The sequence below is a fragment of the Stegostoma tigrinum genome, chromosome 18, assembly GCF_030684315.1.
Source record: "Stegostoma tigrinum isolate sSteTig4 chromosome 18, sSteTig4.hap1, whole genome shotgun sequence".
NCBI lineage: Eukaryota > Metazoa > Chordata > Chondrichthyes > Orectolobiformes > Stegostomatidae > Stegostoma > Stegostoma tigrinum.
This window is the reverse complement of record NC_081371.1, coordinates 39,491,382-39,506,267: the sequence shown is the minus strand read 5'-3', so window position 1 is coordinate 39,506,267 and position 14,886 is coordinate 39,491,382. Positions and strand designations below refer to the sequence as shown.

General features: G+C 36.3%; 1 protein-coding gene across 3 annotated transcripts in view; it reads left to right on the top strand.

Moving 5' to 3' along the window:
- Positions 1-1,271: 1,271 nt before the first annotated feature.
- Positions 1,272-14,886, top strand: part of tbc1d30 (TBC1 domain family, member 30) — a 63,173-nt gene continuing 49,558 nt past the window's right edge. For 2 of the 3 annotated variants that reach the window (XM_048549452.2, XM_048549451.2), the window contains exons 1-2: positions 1,272-1,849; positions 3,187-3,351. In XM_048549452.2, coding sequence (XP_048405409.1) covers positions 1,315-1,849; positions 3,187-3,351 — 700 coding nt within the window. In that variant the 5' untranslated portion in view covers positions 1,272-1,314. Of the gene's footprint in view, positions 1,850-2,725; positions 2,785-3,186; positions 3,352-14,886 lie in introns of those variants that run through there. The other variant, XM_048549455.2, reaches the window with a different exon arrangement.

The following is a 14,886-nucleotide window of genomic DNA, read 5'->3' as shown; positions in this document are numbered from 1 at the left end:
AAAACAAAGGGACAGTAATGTTATTAGCAGCAGACAGGTTAAGACAGGGTGGAGTTGGCTGAGTTTGGGGGCAGAAATGTATGGTTTTATTGTTATCTTAAATATGTACTCAGAAATCCATCACAGTGCCAAATTCAATATTTGGGTTAAGAGGATTTTGTGCTTCTTTTATTAAGAAATAAAATGGCCAATCAGAGTTTGGCCTACTAATAACAAGTGGGAGTTTCAGTCAGGAAGGAAAATCATGATAATTGTTTTCCTGAATAAAACCAAAACAAACTTTTAACATACAAAAGCAAGGAAGAGATAGGATTTTACTGACAGCTAACTATAATGCCCAAATAACAGACAAATTTTCATAAACCATTTACAGAAAGCTAGTGTAAAGAACTCACATTTAGCACTCTACATTCATTAACACAATTTGCTACACTGAGTACAGACATCAATCACCAGCACAATGTAACATAACATATATTGGGTAGTTTCATTAATAACAGCATTAGAACAAAGTCAGTTGCTTCTGCTCACAAATTAACTGTACTAATGTGGTAATAACTATGTAAAAGTGAAGTCAAAAATTTGCTGAAGATTCCTTGATTATAATTGTAATCTTGACTGTACAGAAAATATATCTTAAATTACGAGTTTTGTTTTAAAGGAAACACAACATAGTGGAAGGTGGTAATGATAATGTGCTGTCTTTTCTCTTAACATTTAAAAGGTTTCAAATACGTATTGCATATTGTGGTGGTCTTAGTCTTGGTATACATTTGTTATCAGAGCCAGTTATGCCCTAGTTTTAGTTTTCACGCTGAAAATATCAGCTAGAAAGCACAGTATTTGACACTCTAGAAAAAAAACTCAAGGAAAAAATCCCTTGATTAAATACCCAAAAATCTCTCTCAAATTTATTATATTCCTTATATTTATTTTAAACATTGCGTCCGCGTCTTGGTAAATTCCATTTGCAGTTGGCTGCCAACCCTGACATGGTAAATTTACCTGCAAAAATTATAGTCGCCAGAATGTGCCACAAAGGCGGTGGGGAGGAGAGAAGTCCGTGATTCCAATGCAATTAACCTCAACAAAAAAGTACTTTAAAGTAAATATAATGTGGTTATAGTCAATCGAACCGCCCTTGCCGAGAAAGAAAGGATCTAATTTAAGGGAGGGGATGTGAGAAATTGAGGATGTGCCGAAGCTGCCTCCCCAGTTAGTACAATGGTGAGGACCCGGAACTAGCTTCCCATCCACCTGTAGCTCACTGGCCCTGGGGGGAGCTTGCAGCAAGTTGGCAGTCGGTGGTGGAGAATGGCTGCGTCTCTTCACATCCCTCAAAATGAACTTTCCGAAGTCGACATCTCCAGTGGAAATGACAGCTTCGCGGTTGGTTCTAACTCGAGCGGGATGTCCGGCTTCCAGCAGTGGATGCAGATCACCGATCCCCAGAGAACAGCGCAAGGCCCCTGTCTGCCAAAGAACAGCGAAGCCATTCCCCTCTCTCCGGTGTCACCCTCAACGTTAATGCCAACGCAGCACTGGACGAAAGGGGCGAATGCCACGGAAAAAGCGGCGAGAGCCCTATATAGTGGCGGAGGCAGGGACAGCCGGCCTGGAACAGCGAGTATCGCTTGCAAGCGAACTTCATCCATTGTGGACGGCCTGTTGATCGAACTGTATGATTCCTGCGCTTACAGCAGCAGAAGCATTGACAGCGTGGATAGTTCAACGGAGACCTCCAGCTCAGATGCTTTTCTGGGAAGGAGTAATTCTGGATCTATGTTCTTGCAAGAATTTCAGGAACAGTACACAACAAAACATCAGATGCTGTACCTGGCACAGAAAGGTATAGCATGAAAACTATAAATAAATCATAAAAACTTCGTGATGTTAATGAACACCTTCCTATTTTCTTCCTGTATCTGTAATCAATTTTGAGTTCGACTACACTTCAATATAATTCAATATAATTCTGAAGGTTACTGAGTCAAACAAAGCTTTGGGTGACATTGAATTGCTAAAGAACGCAATGGAAATCTAGTTAAAATACTAGGAACCCTCAATTTCGCAGTTAATTAATATATAATCTTTAAAATGTACCATCATTCAAATTATTCTATTGTATGCAAAAATATTGCTTGTAGAATTGTGGAAGTAAGTAAATGAGGTACGTGATAAATGACAATCGTTTTACAAGCCAGTGTGACTGAAAGTAAACTGTTGGAAGAAACCATGGGTATTTTGAGGTGTTTGATGTTGGTTATTTGAGATGTTAATAGTGTAGTCCAGCTCCTGGATCACCAGGGCTTATTGCAGTAGAAAAAGTGGAAACGTTTTATATTTAACTTTATCGCCAGAGCAAGAATCTCCTGTTTGATGCCTACAATAGCATCTTGTCGAGTTTGACGTGGCGAATAATCGAATTCTTTAGTCTCATTTACCTGAGTCAAATGGTGCAACACTTCAGTGGCAGCAGCAGCGCACTTAAAGCGTAATTTGTGGAGCCAGAAAGGGGGTGGAAGATAAAAGAATAGCGTTGAGTAAGGTTCTCATTTGGAGGGCCAACACAGAAACGATGAACCAAGTGGCCTCATTCTGCAGCGTAAAAATGCTGATTTTTTTTTGAAGCTGAACATGTTAATTAATGTGGGCGGCCCGGGCTGAGAAATCATTGGCACAGCTCTAAACTCAGCATGTTCTCTTCGATTCTAAATGTTGCATCTGTGTCTTCCGCTTTCCGCGAAATGATACACACCGATTGAACAGGCAGTGGAATTGCAGGTTTGGGGATTAAGATCTTCTCTCTGATGGTGAAATAGCCCGTTGAGATCAGAATATCCGTCGCTAATATTTGAAGGGATCATTCACCTCCTTCTGAATATTACAAATCTATAAGAAAACTTGAGGACAATTCCTGGCATTTTGCAAGAATTCCATCGTCTCATTTTACTCCAGTGACAGATGAAAGAGGGGGATTTCACACCAAACAGTAACATTTGGCAGTTTCAAAAAAAAAATCCGAAATACGAGCTATTTCACTATTGAGGTAGTTTTGAAACAAATTAAATCATTTTTATAATAATAGTGGAACTCCTGATTAAAAGGACACGGAAACAACCTATTACTAGAATTTTGCAGTCATTAACATTTCGCTTACAAATATACCCTTTTTCATGATAACAGATGTAAATGAACTTAAGCGAATTATTGAAGAGCTGAAATACAGAATCGCCGTCCAATCTGCAAAACTGGTTCGTCAATTAAGGAGAAAAGACAACCTTTCACACAAAGTACAGAAGAATAGTGATATTGTGACAGCATGTTTGCAAGCAGTTTCACAGAAAAGGCGTAAGTATATGTAAAATGTGGAGTACTCCATTTGCTCTTGCTATTTAAGTGTTTACGTTTTCCCAACAACTTCTAATTCAATATCTCAAAATCTTTACAAATGGATAACTTTTTTGGTGTGTGTTAATTTGTTAGTTATGCATGTTTTGATGTTTGTATGACTTTTAATTTTACGTGTAACTTAAAGGAATTGGCCTATTACCTGAATATGTTTTGTTTGTGTAATTTGTCCACAGTCCACTGGGCTGACTAAACCAATTAAAGCATATTTTGTGTTTAAGGTTAAACACAGTACCATGCTTGCATTTTTATAATAACCTTTGTTTCAAGTATAACTGTTATCAAATAAATTAGGGAGTGATGATTTATAAAGAAGTGGTAAACCACTGCTATAAATTGGAAAAGGAAACCAAACGACTGATTGGAAAGGTACATGCTCTGGAGGGCAATTTTGAGAAATAAATTGTTCCTAAATGGAAAGAGTGTTTTGAGAATTGTCTTTTGAACAATGTGTCATGTTTTAATTTCATTCTGTCTTGGAGAAACATTCAGCTTTTTACACATGCTTTACTTCCATGCCTCTTAATATCTATTTTAGTGGGCTTTTCTTTTGGGTCTTTCCTTAATATGGCTACATTTAACATCAGAAAGGTTTTCCATAACAAATCATGCTAATTTGATATAAAACATTAAATGTTAGCCACAAATGCATTTTAAGAATTCTGACAATGTCTACAGGAGCAGCAACTTATCAGCAACTTTTTCTTCCTACAGAGTGTAATCCAAATTAATATTACATTTGTCATTTTAATTGTAGAATTAAGTCAATGCAAAATGTTTTGGGGAATTGTTTGCATTGCCTGGTTTTAAAAAGTCTGAATATATTTTAGATATCATGCGTAAGAACATGAGTAAATGTATCTACAAAAATATTTAAATATGTTAATACTTACTTTTCTTTTATTTGAAAATGCTGTCTTCTGTTGTTCCCCTCTTCTCTCTATATTCCCTATTTTCTTCCTTCTCTGAGATAGCTATTCAGGTAGGGTTACTTTGGTGTCTGATGTTCTTTGCTTCCTTCCTGATCTCACATTTTTCACATCAGTTGTTATTTATTGTTTCCTTCAAATGCAGGCCGTTGCAACCAAGCCCAATGTAATCTTCATATAGTCAATTTCCAGCACAAATTACTGGGGCTTATTTGTGAATGAAAATTCTGGCAGTTTTCTTGCCCTCCAGCCAAAGGATACTCAAGCCAATTAATATGCTGTAATTGCCATATGATTTGAGATTAGTTAACTGAACACAGGTAAAGAATGAAAAGTAATTATATTCTGTAGGAATCAATGGCATAATAGATTCTACATTTACCCATTAAACTGTTGTAGCATTTTACTTTTCTGATTCAGTAAGGGAATGAGGAGCATCACAATTTCAATATATATTTATACTGTGACTGATTTGGAATTCAAATCTCTCAGTTAAATATTGGGAAATAATTATACTTGCAATTGATTTTCAAATCCAAATATGTAGCTCAATTCTCAACCTCAACTCTCAATTTTTCATTTAAAGCCCAATTAGCTGGCTTTCTGCAACTCAGATGCTGAATCAAATCCCTTTGTCGTTTATACTGCATTAAATTCAATGTATGCAGCACCAAAGAAGCAAGTTCAGTTTTTAGACTCTGAAGCCAGCTGAAGCTTTGCTATGCACCAGATTAAACTGCTCAATCATTGAGGATGGGAGCGTTCAATTCTGATGTAACTTATTCATTGGGAATTAAATGGGGCTGTGAAAATGAGTTTAATTGTTGGTAATTTAAAATTCATAGCAGTTATATAAAGCTGAAGCATAGAATTAAATTTTATAATTCATTCGATATAAACAAAGGCCCAGCCACGTTGTCCTGTTCTTAAGATTAAACTTAGTAGCAACAGTGATTCGGAATGATGCCAAATGCACAACCCATACTTTAGTTTGGGACATATATTAAACATTTCCTAAGTTAATGTTTCAATTATCTGTTTTATTAACATGCAGCATGGCTGAAGTAAGGTAAATATAATAAACTTTATATGTTATTCATTCTAGTAGCATGTCAGTTTGACTCATTATTTTTACTTTTTGAAGTCAGCTATTAGTTGATTTTTTTTAAGTCTGGGCATTTTAGCAGGTTTTTAATCATTTTTTGTATATGTGCATTGTCCTTTATAAATTTAGTGCATTGCTGCCTCAAAAACTGAAGTATTTTCAGATGCACTAAATATATTTCAACAAAATAGTATTTATTTAATGACTGAATTGTCATTTCATTGTGCAATTATTACCCCTAAACTGATTTAATCACTCTCTTGCAAAACTTGTTTAATTTTTTTATTTTTCATCATTTTTCCCTTATTTGACTTGTATAATGGATGCCAGGTCTCTGAATATTATATCCTTTCTTCTGTAAAATTGAATACAAAGTATTCTATTTGTTCGTTCTGTAGTGATGTTTTATTAAGAAAAACACAAAGGCCCCCCATTTTTGGAGACTTATTCTAAACCCTGTATGACACTGCACAGTCAACTGCTGTGACTGATTATCACACAGATACTATAACTAGGTCCTTTCAATCAAAATATGAAGGCTTCTTACAAAGTAAGTCACATAAATAATCATGCTGTTGATGCTAGATGATTTGTTCATTAAGAACATTTCTTTGGTAAGAGCACATGTATATTTGTTTAATATACCATTGCAAACATTATATTAAGAAGCAGTAGACTATTAAAAAAAGGTTTTTCACTGATTCCACTACTTATTTCATACTAAACAAATGGCCACTATAGCATTGAGGTGGCATTCGAGATTTAAATATCATCGGTCAACAATCATTAGGTTGGAATGGGTGCAGCAACTTTAGGAATTTGTAGTATCATAATGGGCTGAATTTTTCTGGCCCTGAACAACTTAGGCAAGGGCAAGTAAGGCAGGAAAGTATGGCAAGATTGGGAATATGTGATTCTTCACTATGGACATTTCTTTTCCCTCAATTTTCCATCCATTATCTGATCAGAGATGAGAATGTTGCTGAGCATGAAGAGGCCTATTTTCATCTCATTAGTGCCTAATTGTGCCTCACTTGTATGCAATTTTCTACTCTTGCTGTTGGAGTGAGACTAGATAGTGACAATTTACAATATGAAAGCTAGAATTCCAGGTTGTCACTTGCTCCTCCAGGCTTCCACCTTGGGCAGCAATACCGCTACTGAGATGCACCCTCTCAAGCATTAGAAGAGGGTGCATCTTAGGTCTCTTAGCTTGCTTTCTTAGGGCTCATATTCTGTACCTATTTGGATGGCCAAGAGCAACTCTGCTTTGCCTTTCCTTGCTCTTGTTATGTACATTACCACATTAGTGAGAAGGTATAGGCTCACAAATCTACATATTGACATGCTATTCAGTGCAGACACAAAGCCAGGAAGCTTTTCATATTGCCCAGAAATGATTAGTGAAAGGGATGAACATATTGCTTAATGCATCAATGTACTACATCAATATCACACATACAAAATATGCCAACAGTTTATGCACCAAGCACTCCGGATGTGCTTCAACCAAATGGCTGTGTCTCAAAGCCTGATGAGCATAGTCCTCAGTCAAGTCAAGAAAGAATGTCATTAATCATAGTGTACTGGGACAGTAAGTCAAGGGCATCACCTGATATCAGTCCAAGAAGCTGGATATGGTCAACTGGGTGCTTGTGACAATCAGAATCAGGGTTCTAAATCTGGGAGTGGGCCCTGGTCAGTTATAGAGATCTACAGCACAGATCTACATCCTTCAGCCCATTGTGTATGCACCAGTGAAAAACAGCTGTCTAAATAGTCCAACAGGTCCAGACAGTTGGGGTCTGTTCACTTTTTATTCAAGACTGTTCTTCTAATTCAGCCATCAAGGTGGGCCATAGTCAGTGGTGGACAATGATGGAGTGTTACACTGTGTTGGGTGTAACAGAAAGAGTAGCTTTCCCTTAGACAGAGTTCTACCTGGATAGGCTCTGAGGGCAGGTGGCCTGTGTAGCTTGATTCTTGCAGCCATAGTCATAATGTCAGTTGATCAATCAGGTGGATTTTTTAAAATTCACTTTGTGGGATGTGGGTATTGCTGGTGGACCAGCATTTATTGCCTGTCCCAAGTTGCCCTTAAAGTGGTGGTGAACTGCCTTCTTGAACCGCTGCAGTTTACCTGTTGACCCACAGTGCCTTTAGGGAGGGAATTCCATTAGAGAGGGATTTACGAATGTGAACTTCTGTTTGCTATGAAAAGTGACCTGTGACAGGTAGGTGCCCTTAGAATTATTTCTGTGTTGTTTGTCTCTCACTACATGTACTGTGAAAAGCAACTGATGACTGGCAGCAATTGACCTTGTGCATAACTGGGTTTTAAATATGGCCATGGCGACAAAAATCAGAAAGTTTCAGCACTGGCAAATACGTCTGATCATGCGATAGTGTGAACCATGGAGCTCTGATGCATAGATAATGAGATCAGTACCAAGAATTGTGTGAGATGAATCACTAGAGTTCACAGAGCGAACCCTCCATGGAACTCCTCAAAATGGCCCTTAGTCAATTATTTGTAAACTTGAGCCCTATCTATGTCCGCTGAATATAAATAAAAACTGTGATGGTTACAAACCTCTGATTAGCCAGTGGGGATATCTTACTTTTTCAAACATTAAAAATATTTTCACACTATCAATTATGAAACATTGATTATGTTAATCATTTGACCTTTGTGTTAACTTGAACACAGTGTTCAAAGAGCACACAACATTGCTGTAGCAGGAATTACTTTTATTTTCAAACCATTTGAAGTATTTCCATCAAAAATTAATGAATGGAATTAAATTGTTACTTCCATCAGGGGTCCATCTAGCGCTCAATTAACAACGTGCAAATACCAATCTGGTTTTATTTGGATATTCATATTGTCTGCAGAACAACCAATTACATAAACATTTTTAAATTAGATTCATGAACGATTATCTACAAAGGATGGCATTCAGTGAAGTATTACTTTTAAAACTGGATATTCCAGAATAACTACTAATGCACAATTCTATAATTATCTTCCATAATGATCAAGTTACTATTCAGTATACTATTCAGTCTAACTGCCTTTTCACAATTTGAGTTACCAGTTGGAGATAATGTAGTTGATGGTGCATATTTAAACTTAAGAAAATATTTGCTCAAGTGTCTCACAAGAGATCATGAGATTAAAAATGGGAAAGTGAATTGACCAGAAAGGTCAATCCAGATAAAAACAGATTGGGATTTGCACATTGTTAATTGAAGACTAGATGAACCCCTGATGGAAGTAACAATTTTTGATGGAAATATTTCAGAGGGTCTGTAAATGAAAGTAATTTCTGCTACAGCAATGCTGTGTGCTCTTTGAACACTGTGTTCAAGTTAACACGAAGGTCAAATGATTAATATAATCAATGTTTCATAATTGATATTTCAAAAATATTTTAATGTTTGTAAAAGTAAGGTATTCCTGCTGCCTGAAGAGAGGTTCGTGACTGTGACAAGGAAGATATTGTCAATGTTTGATTAACTGTTGCGGTTTCAATTACAGAGTTGTGCCAAGCCAAATAAACGCAAGAATTAGCTCTGGAACTGTAACACTTTACACCAATAGTTATTATTCATGTATTATGAATCAAAGGTATTATTCTCAGATCGTGATGAAAGAAAAAGATAACAATTATTCAGTTATCCTTATGTCAAGCAGAGATGACAATTGCTATTTAGAAATGCTATGCAATGAAATAGCAACATAATTTGTGGATTTATGGCAATTTTGGAATGTTACAGTTTGAATTACATGTTCTCTAAGTTTTCTTAAATAGTGTAAGGGTTTAATCTTGCTGTACCATTGTGAATTATGGCATTAAAGTTCAAGTCAGCAAAGTTGTAAATTTTAAAAATGCTATTTTTTTAAAACTCTATTTCAAAACAGTACTTTTTTGTGGGGTTTTTTTTGTTGTTACATGAACCGCCAAAAGATTTTGTGCTTGTTCAAAGTCCTGCCAATTTTAAAAACAAACAATGGAATAATATGTTCAGTAGCTTTATGTATTTGTACTGAAATGAAAGTTTGGTTTGTTTGCACAGTGAGTTATTAAGCCTGGGCATTTTATTTGGGAAAGTGTAGGGGAAGGAACAAGAAAGTGATTGGATAGGTACTTTGTTTTTTTAAGAGGAGTGGAGAGGAGAAACTGCTTATTTTTGTTTTCTAGCCCCTGTTTTACTGTTTTCTAAACCCAGTTTTTAAAAAAGGAGAATGGAAGTAGATTAGCTGCCTTTTGAACCAGGAAATTGTGTTTATGTTTTGTTAAAAATATCAGCTGCTTTTGTGGTTTTACTACTTGATTACTATCTTTGGGTATATACTTTTGCTCGTATATTCATAAAACTATGTCACTCACCCCCTTCAGCCTGCTCCCCCAATCAATGACGTCATGGCTAATGTAATTTTAACCTTAACTCTACATTCCTGCAAATCCCTAATTATCTTTCATGCCCATGATAAACATGAACCTATCTAACTCTGCCTTAAAAAAATCTTTAGGTTCCTTTGAGGAAGATAATTCCAAAGATTCAAACTCTCTGACAGAAAAATGTTTCCTCATTTCTATTTTAAATGGGTGCGCTCTTACTTTTAAACTATGACCCCGGGTCTAGATTTTTCCAAAAGAAGAAAAATCCTTTAAACATCCAGTAATGTCCTGTCAGGATCTCAAACGTTTCAATTAAGTCACTGCTGATCCTTCTAAATTCTAAAGGATACAATCTAGCCTCTCTAGCCTCTCCTCAAAGCTGTCCACTCATACCAGGTATTAGTCTAATAAGCCTTCTCTGAACAGTTTAAAATATATTTATACTTACATGCAGTGTCTAGTACAATAAACAGTACTCCAAATGCAGTTTCACCAATACCCTGTCTAACTAAAACATAAATCCCTACCCCTGCATGCAATTCCCCTAACAAAAAAACCATCATATTCTATTAGCTTTCCTGATTACTTGATGGACCTACATCAAATGATCTCCTGTGATTTATGCACAAGGACACCCAGATCTCTTTGCGTCTCAGAGCTCTGCAACCTCTTACCAGTCAGATAATATGCATTTTTTAAAATTCTTGCTGCCGAAATGGACAATATCTCACTTTCTCACACTCTCATCCATTTGTGAGATCTTTACTTAATCCATCTAAATCCCATTGTGAGCTCCTTATGTCTTCTTCACTACTCACTTTCCTACCTATTTTTGTGTTATCAGCAAATTTGGCTTCTATACCTTCAATTCCTGCAGCCAAATTACTTATATAAATTGTGAAGAATTGAGACCCTAATACTGACCTCTGTGGCAGACCACTCATGACATCTTGCCAGCCTGAATAAGACCCATTTAATCCTATTCTCTGCTTCCTGTTTCTAAGGCAAACTTCTATCCATTATCGTGGATAATGTGAGCTTTTACTTTCTGTAATAACCTTTATCAAATGCCTTCTGGAAATGTAGATACAATATATTCATGGATTTCTCTTCACCTACAGTACAAGTTATTTCTTCAAAGAACTCCAACACATTAGTTGAACATGATTTTCCTTTCACAAAGCCACGTTGGCTCTGCCTAATTTATCTTGAACTTATTCAAGTAGCTTGTTACAATGTCTTTAATAGCTTCTAACATTTCTTCTATGACAGATGGCAAGCTAACTGGCCTGTAACTTCCTGCTTTCTGTCTCCGTCCCTTCTTGAATAAAGGAGTTATGTTAGTTATTTTCTAATCTAAAGGAACATTCCCTGAATCCACTGAGTTTTGGAACATTAGAACCAAAGCATCAGCTACTTCTCTGTTTTAATTCTTTTAAGACCCTAGCATGAAATCCATCAAGATTTGGAGACCTGTTAACTCACAGTTCCAACAATTTTTAGTAAGTGCTACATTCCAGGTAATTGGAATTTTCTTGAGTTCTTCCCTCCCTTTCAGTTCATGATTTATAGCTATTTGTGGGATGCTACTTGTATCATTGCTAGTGAAAACAAAAACAAAATATCTTTTAGTTCCTCTGCCATTTCCATTACTAATTCTCCAACTCATTTTCAAATGAATCTTACTTTCTTAACTTTTTTAAACTTTTTAAATATCTGAAGATTTTTTTCATTCATATAATATAGACAATTTCATATTTTCCCATTTTATATTTCATCTGCTAACTCTTTTCCCACTTATCACCAGCTCCCTGTAAACTGTTTGTATCCCTCTCACAACATAACTTTCACCTATTTCCTACAAATTTGACAACAGTACATTTGGTTCTTTCCTCCAAGTAACCAATATATATTTATAAATATATATACTTGTGGTTCCAAATTGATCCCTGTGCAACCCCACTTGTCTTAGGTCACCAGTCTGAAAAAGAGCTCAATTATCCCCAAACTCCCTGTTTCCTGCCCAGTAGTCAGTTCTCTATCCATGCCAATATGCTGCCTCCAACACAGAAGGCTCTTAACTTGTGACTTAATCTTTTGTGAGATACTTTGTCAAATGTCTTCTGGAAGTCCCAATAACAGACCCCTCTACTGGTTCCCGTCTATCCATCCTAGTTCAGACTTCATCAAAAAACCCTAATAAATTAGACAGACACAATTTCCCTTTGATGAATTCAAGGTGACTCTAATTAGATTGTGATTTTTCAAATGTTTCCTGTTACTTTCTTAATGTACTTTTCTAACAATAGTTGTTAGCTAATCAGCCTATAGTCACCTGCTTTTTGCATTCCTCCGTTTTCAAATGGGGTGTCCTTGTTGGCACTTTACCAATCCCATGATACTTTTCCAGAATCCAAGGATTTTTAGACAATTACAACTAATGCATCCACTATTTTGGTAGTTATCTCTTTTAGGATCCTAGGATACAAGCCATCAGGACAAGGAGACTAATTTGCCTTCAGCCCCATTAGTTTATCTAACAGTACATCTCTAATGATGGTGATGGCACTTAATTCCTCCCCCATATTCTTCTAATGAGATGTTCGAAGTATCTTCCACTGTAAAGACTGATGCAAAATATTTGTCTAACTCCACTGCTATTGCCTTGTTCCTCGAAGGCAGATTGTTTGCTCATATTCTTGAAAGAGAGCAGAAAAATGTTCTAGTGAAGAATTAAAGTTTAAATTAACCAGTTTGTGCCTTTAAGAAAAAATCATGAACTAGATATAGATATATTTTGATTGTAATTCCCAATCATAAGTGCATTGGAGCCCATGTTCATATTTTCAGTTATTTATGGAACATGGTAAAGCCAGCAATGATTGCCCAAATTATTTGCCCTTGAGAAAGTGATGGGGAGTTGTCTTACTGAACACAACTGAGCGATTTGCTAGAAGATTCACAAGCCAATCACTCTCTTGTGGGTCTGGAGTCACAAAGAGGCCAGACCAGGTAAAGATTAGATTTCCCTCCCTGGTAGGGCATTAATGAACCAAATTTGTTTTTGGTTTGCAAAATTCCAATAATGTAATGGTTTCCATTACTGTTGTAAGCTTAATAAAAAACAGTTAGTTGGATTTAAATTCCCCTGTTGCTATAGGATTTGAACTCATATTTCCTGTTCATTACTTCAGGCCTTCAGTCCAGTAACATAACCACTGTGATCCCATATTATATTGTTATCTTGAGGTATAAATCGAAAGATTAAGGTTCAAACCTCATGGGAAAATAGCATTTCTCAAATTGATGTAAAACTGGTAGGAATGAGAGACTGTATGTGTAAGTCAAATTTAAAATCAGCCAAATTCAAAAGGATCAAAAGTATTTAAAAAATTCACAATTTAGGGAGTAAAGGGGAACAAAATTTTGAAAGAAACCAAAACAGCAAACACTTAGTAAGTCTATAAAATCTGTGAAGAGAGAAACAAGGAGTCGTAAAACCATAAGACATAGGAGCAGAAGTAGGCCATTCAGCCCATCGAATCATGTTCTGCCTTTCAATTAGATCATGCCTGATCTGATAATCCTCAGTCCACTTTCCTGTCTTTCCCTGTAATCTGTAATTTCTTACTGATTGAGACAGTGATTTGCAATCTTGAATATACTAAATGAACCAGTCTCAATAGCCTTCTGTGTTGAAAAATTCCACGAAATCACTAGCGTGTGAATCAAGAAATTCATCCTCAACTCTGTCTTAAATTCTGAGATTATGCCCTCTGATGCTAGATTCGCCAAAAAGTAGAAACAACCTTTCTTCACCTACACTGTCAAGTCCCCTAAGATGAATGTTTTAATAAAGCTGCCTCTTATTTTTCTATATTCCAACAAGCCCAATGTACTGCAGCTCTCTTCACAGGACAATCTGTCCATACTTTATTTCTGTCTAGACATTGAGTTATAGAGTTAAACAGCATGGAAATACCTTTGATCCAATTTGTCTGCGCTGACCAGATATTCTAAACTGATCTAGTTCTCTGGACTGCCTCCAATTCTAGTATATTCTTCCTTGGATAAATAGGCTGAATTTTCCCATATTTTGGCAAGGTTTTTTTTTCGGTGAAATTCATGGTCGATGATTTGCCATGGCCCAAATCAACTTCATCATGCAAACTTCCACTCTTCAGCTCATTAGTTATGCAGCCTACAATCCTGGCACCCATCTCATGGAATTGTGCAGCTGTGAATACATTAGTGGTTATCTTCCAAAATTCTAAAGGCTGTAGAATGGATTAGAGGTTGGAAAATGTAATTCCGTTGTCTAAAAACAGAGGGAGAGATGAAACCAGAGAAATTGAGACAATTTAGTCTATCATCAGTGTTAGGGAAAATGCTAATCTATTATGGAATATGTGGCAACAGAATATTTGAAAAGGATTGGACAAACCCAGCCTGGGTTTATGAAACCATATGACGCTTAACAAATATACTGGAGTGTTTTTTTTTGAAAATGTAGCTGGTAGTATAGATAAAGGAGAACCAGAGGTAGTGATATATTTGAATTTTCAGACTGTTTTGAAAAGGTTCCTCATAAGGTTTGTGGAGAAAAGAATGAAGCACATGTGATAGGGATAATATACCGGCATGGATTGAGGATTGGTTGACAGGCAACAGAGAGTGGGAATAATTGGATGTTTTTCCAAGTGGCAAGCAGTGACTAGTGGGGTACTGCGAGGATTGGTATTTAGGCCCCAGCTATTCATGACATATTTAAATGACCTAGATAAGGGAAACAAGTTTGTTAACACCAAACAGACAGGATTGTGAGTTGTGAATATGATACAAGGAGGCTTCAAGGTGATTTAGAAAACTTGAGTGAGCAAACTTATGGCAGATTCAGTACAACATGGCTAAATGTGAACTTATAGATTTCAGTGTGAAAAACAAAGGTCACGTATTATTTAAATGGTGATAAATTGAGAAGTGTGGATGTACAGAGGGATCTTGGTATCCTTGTATGTTGTTCAATGAAAGTAGA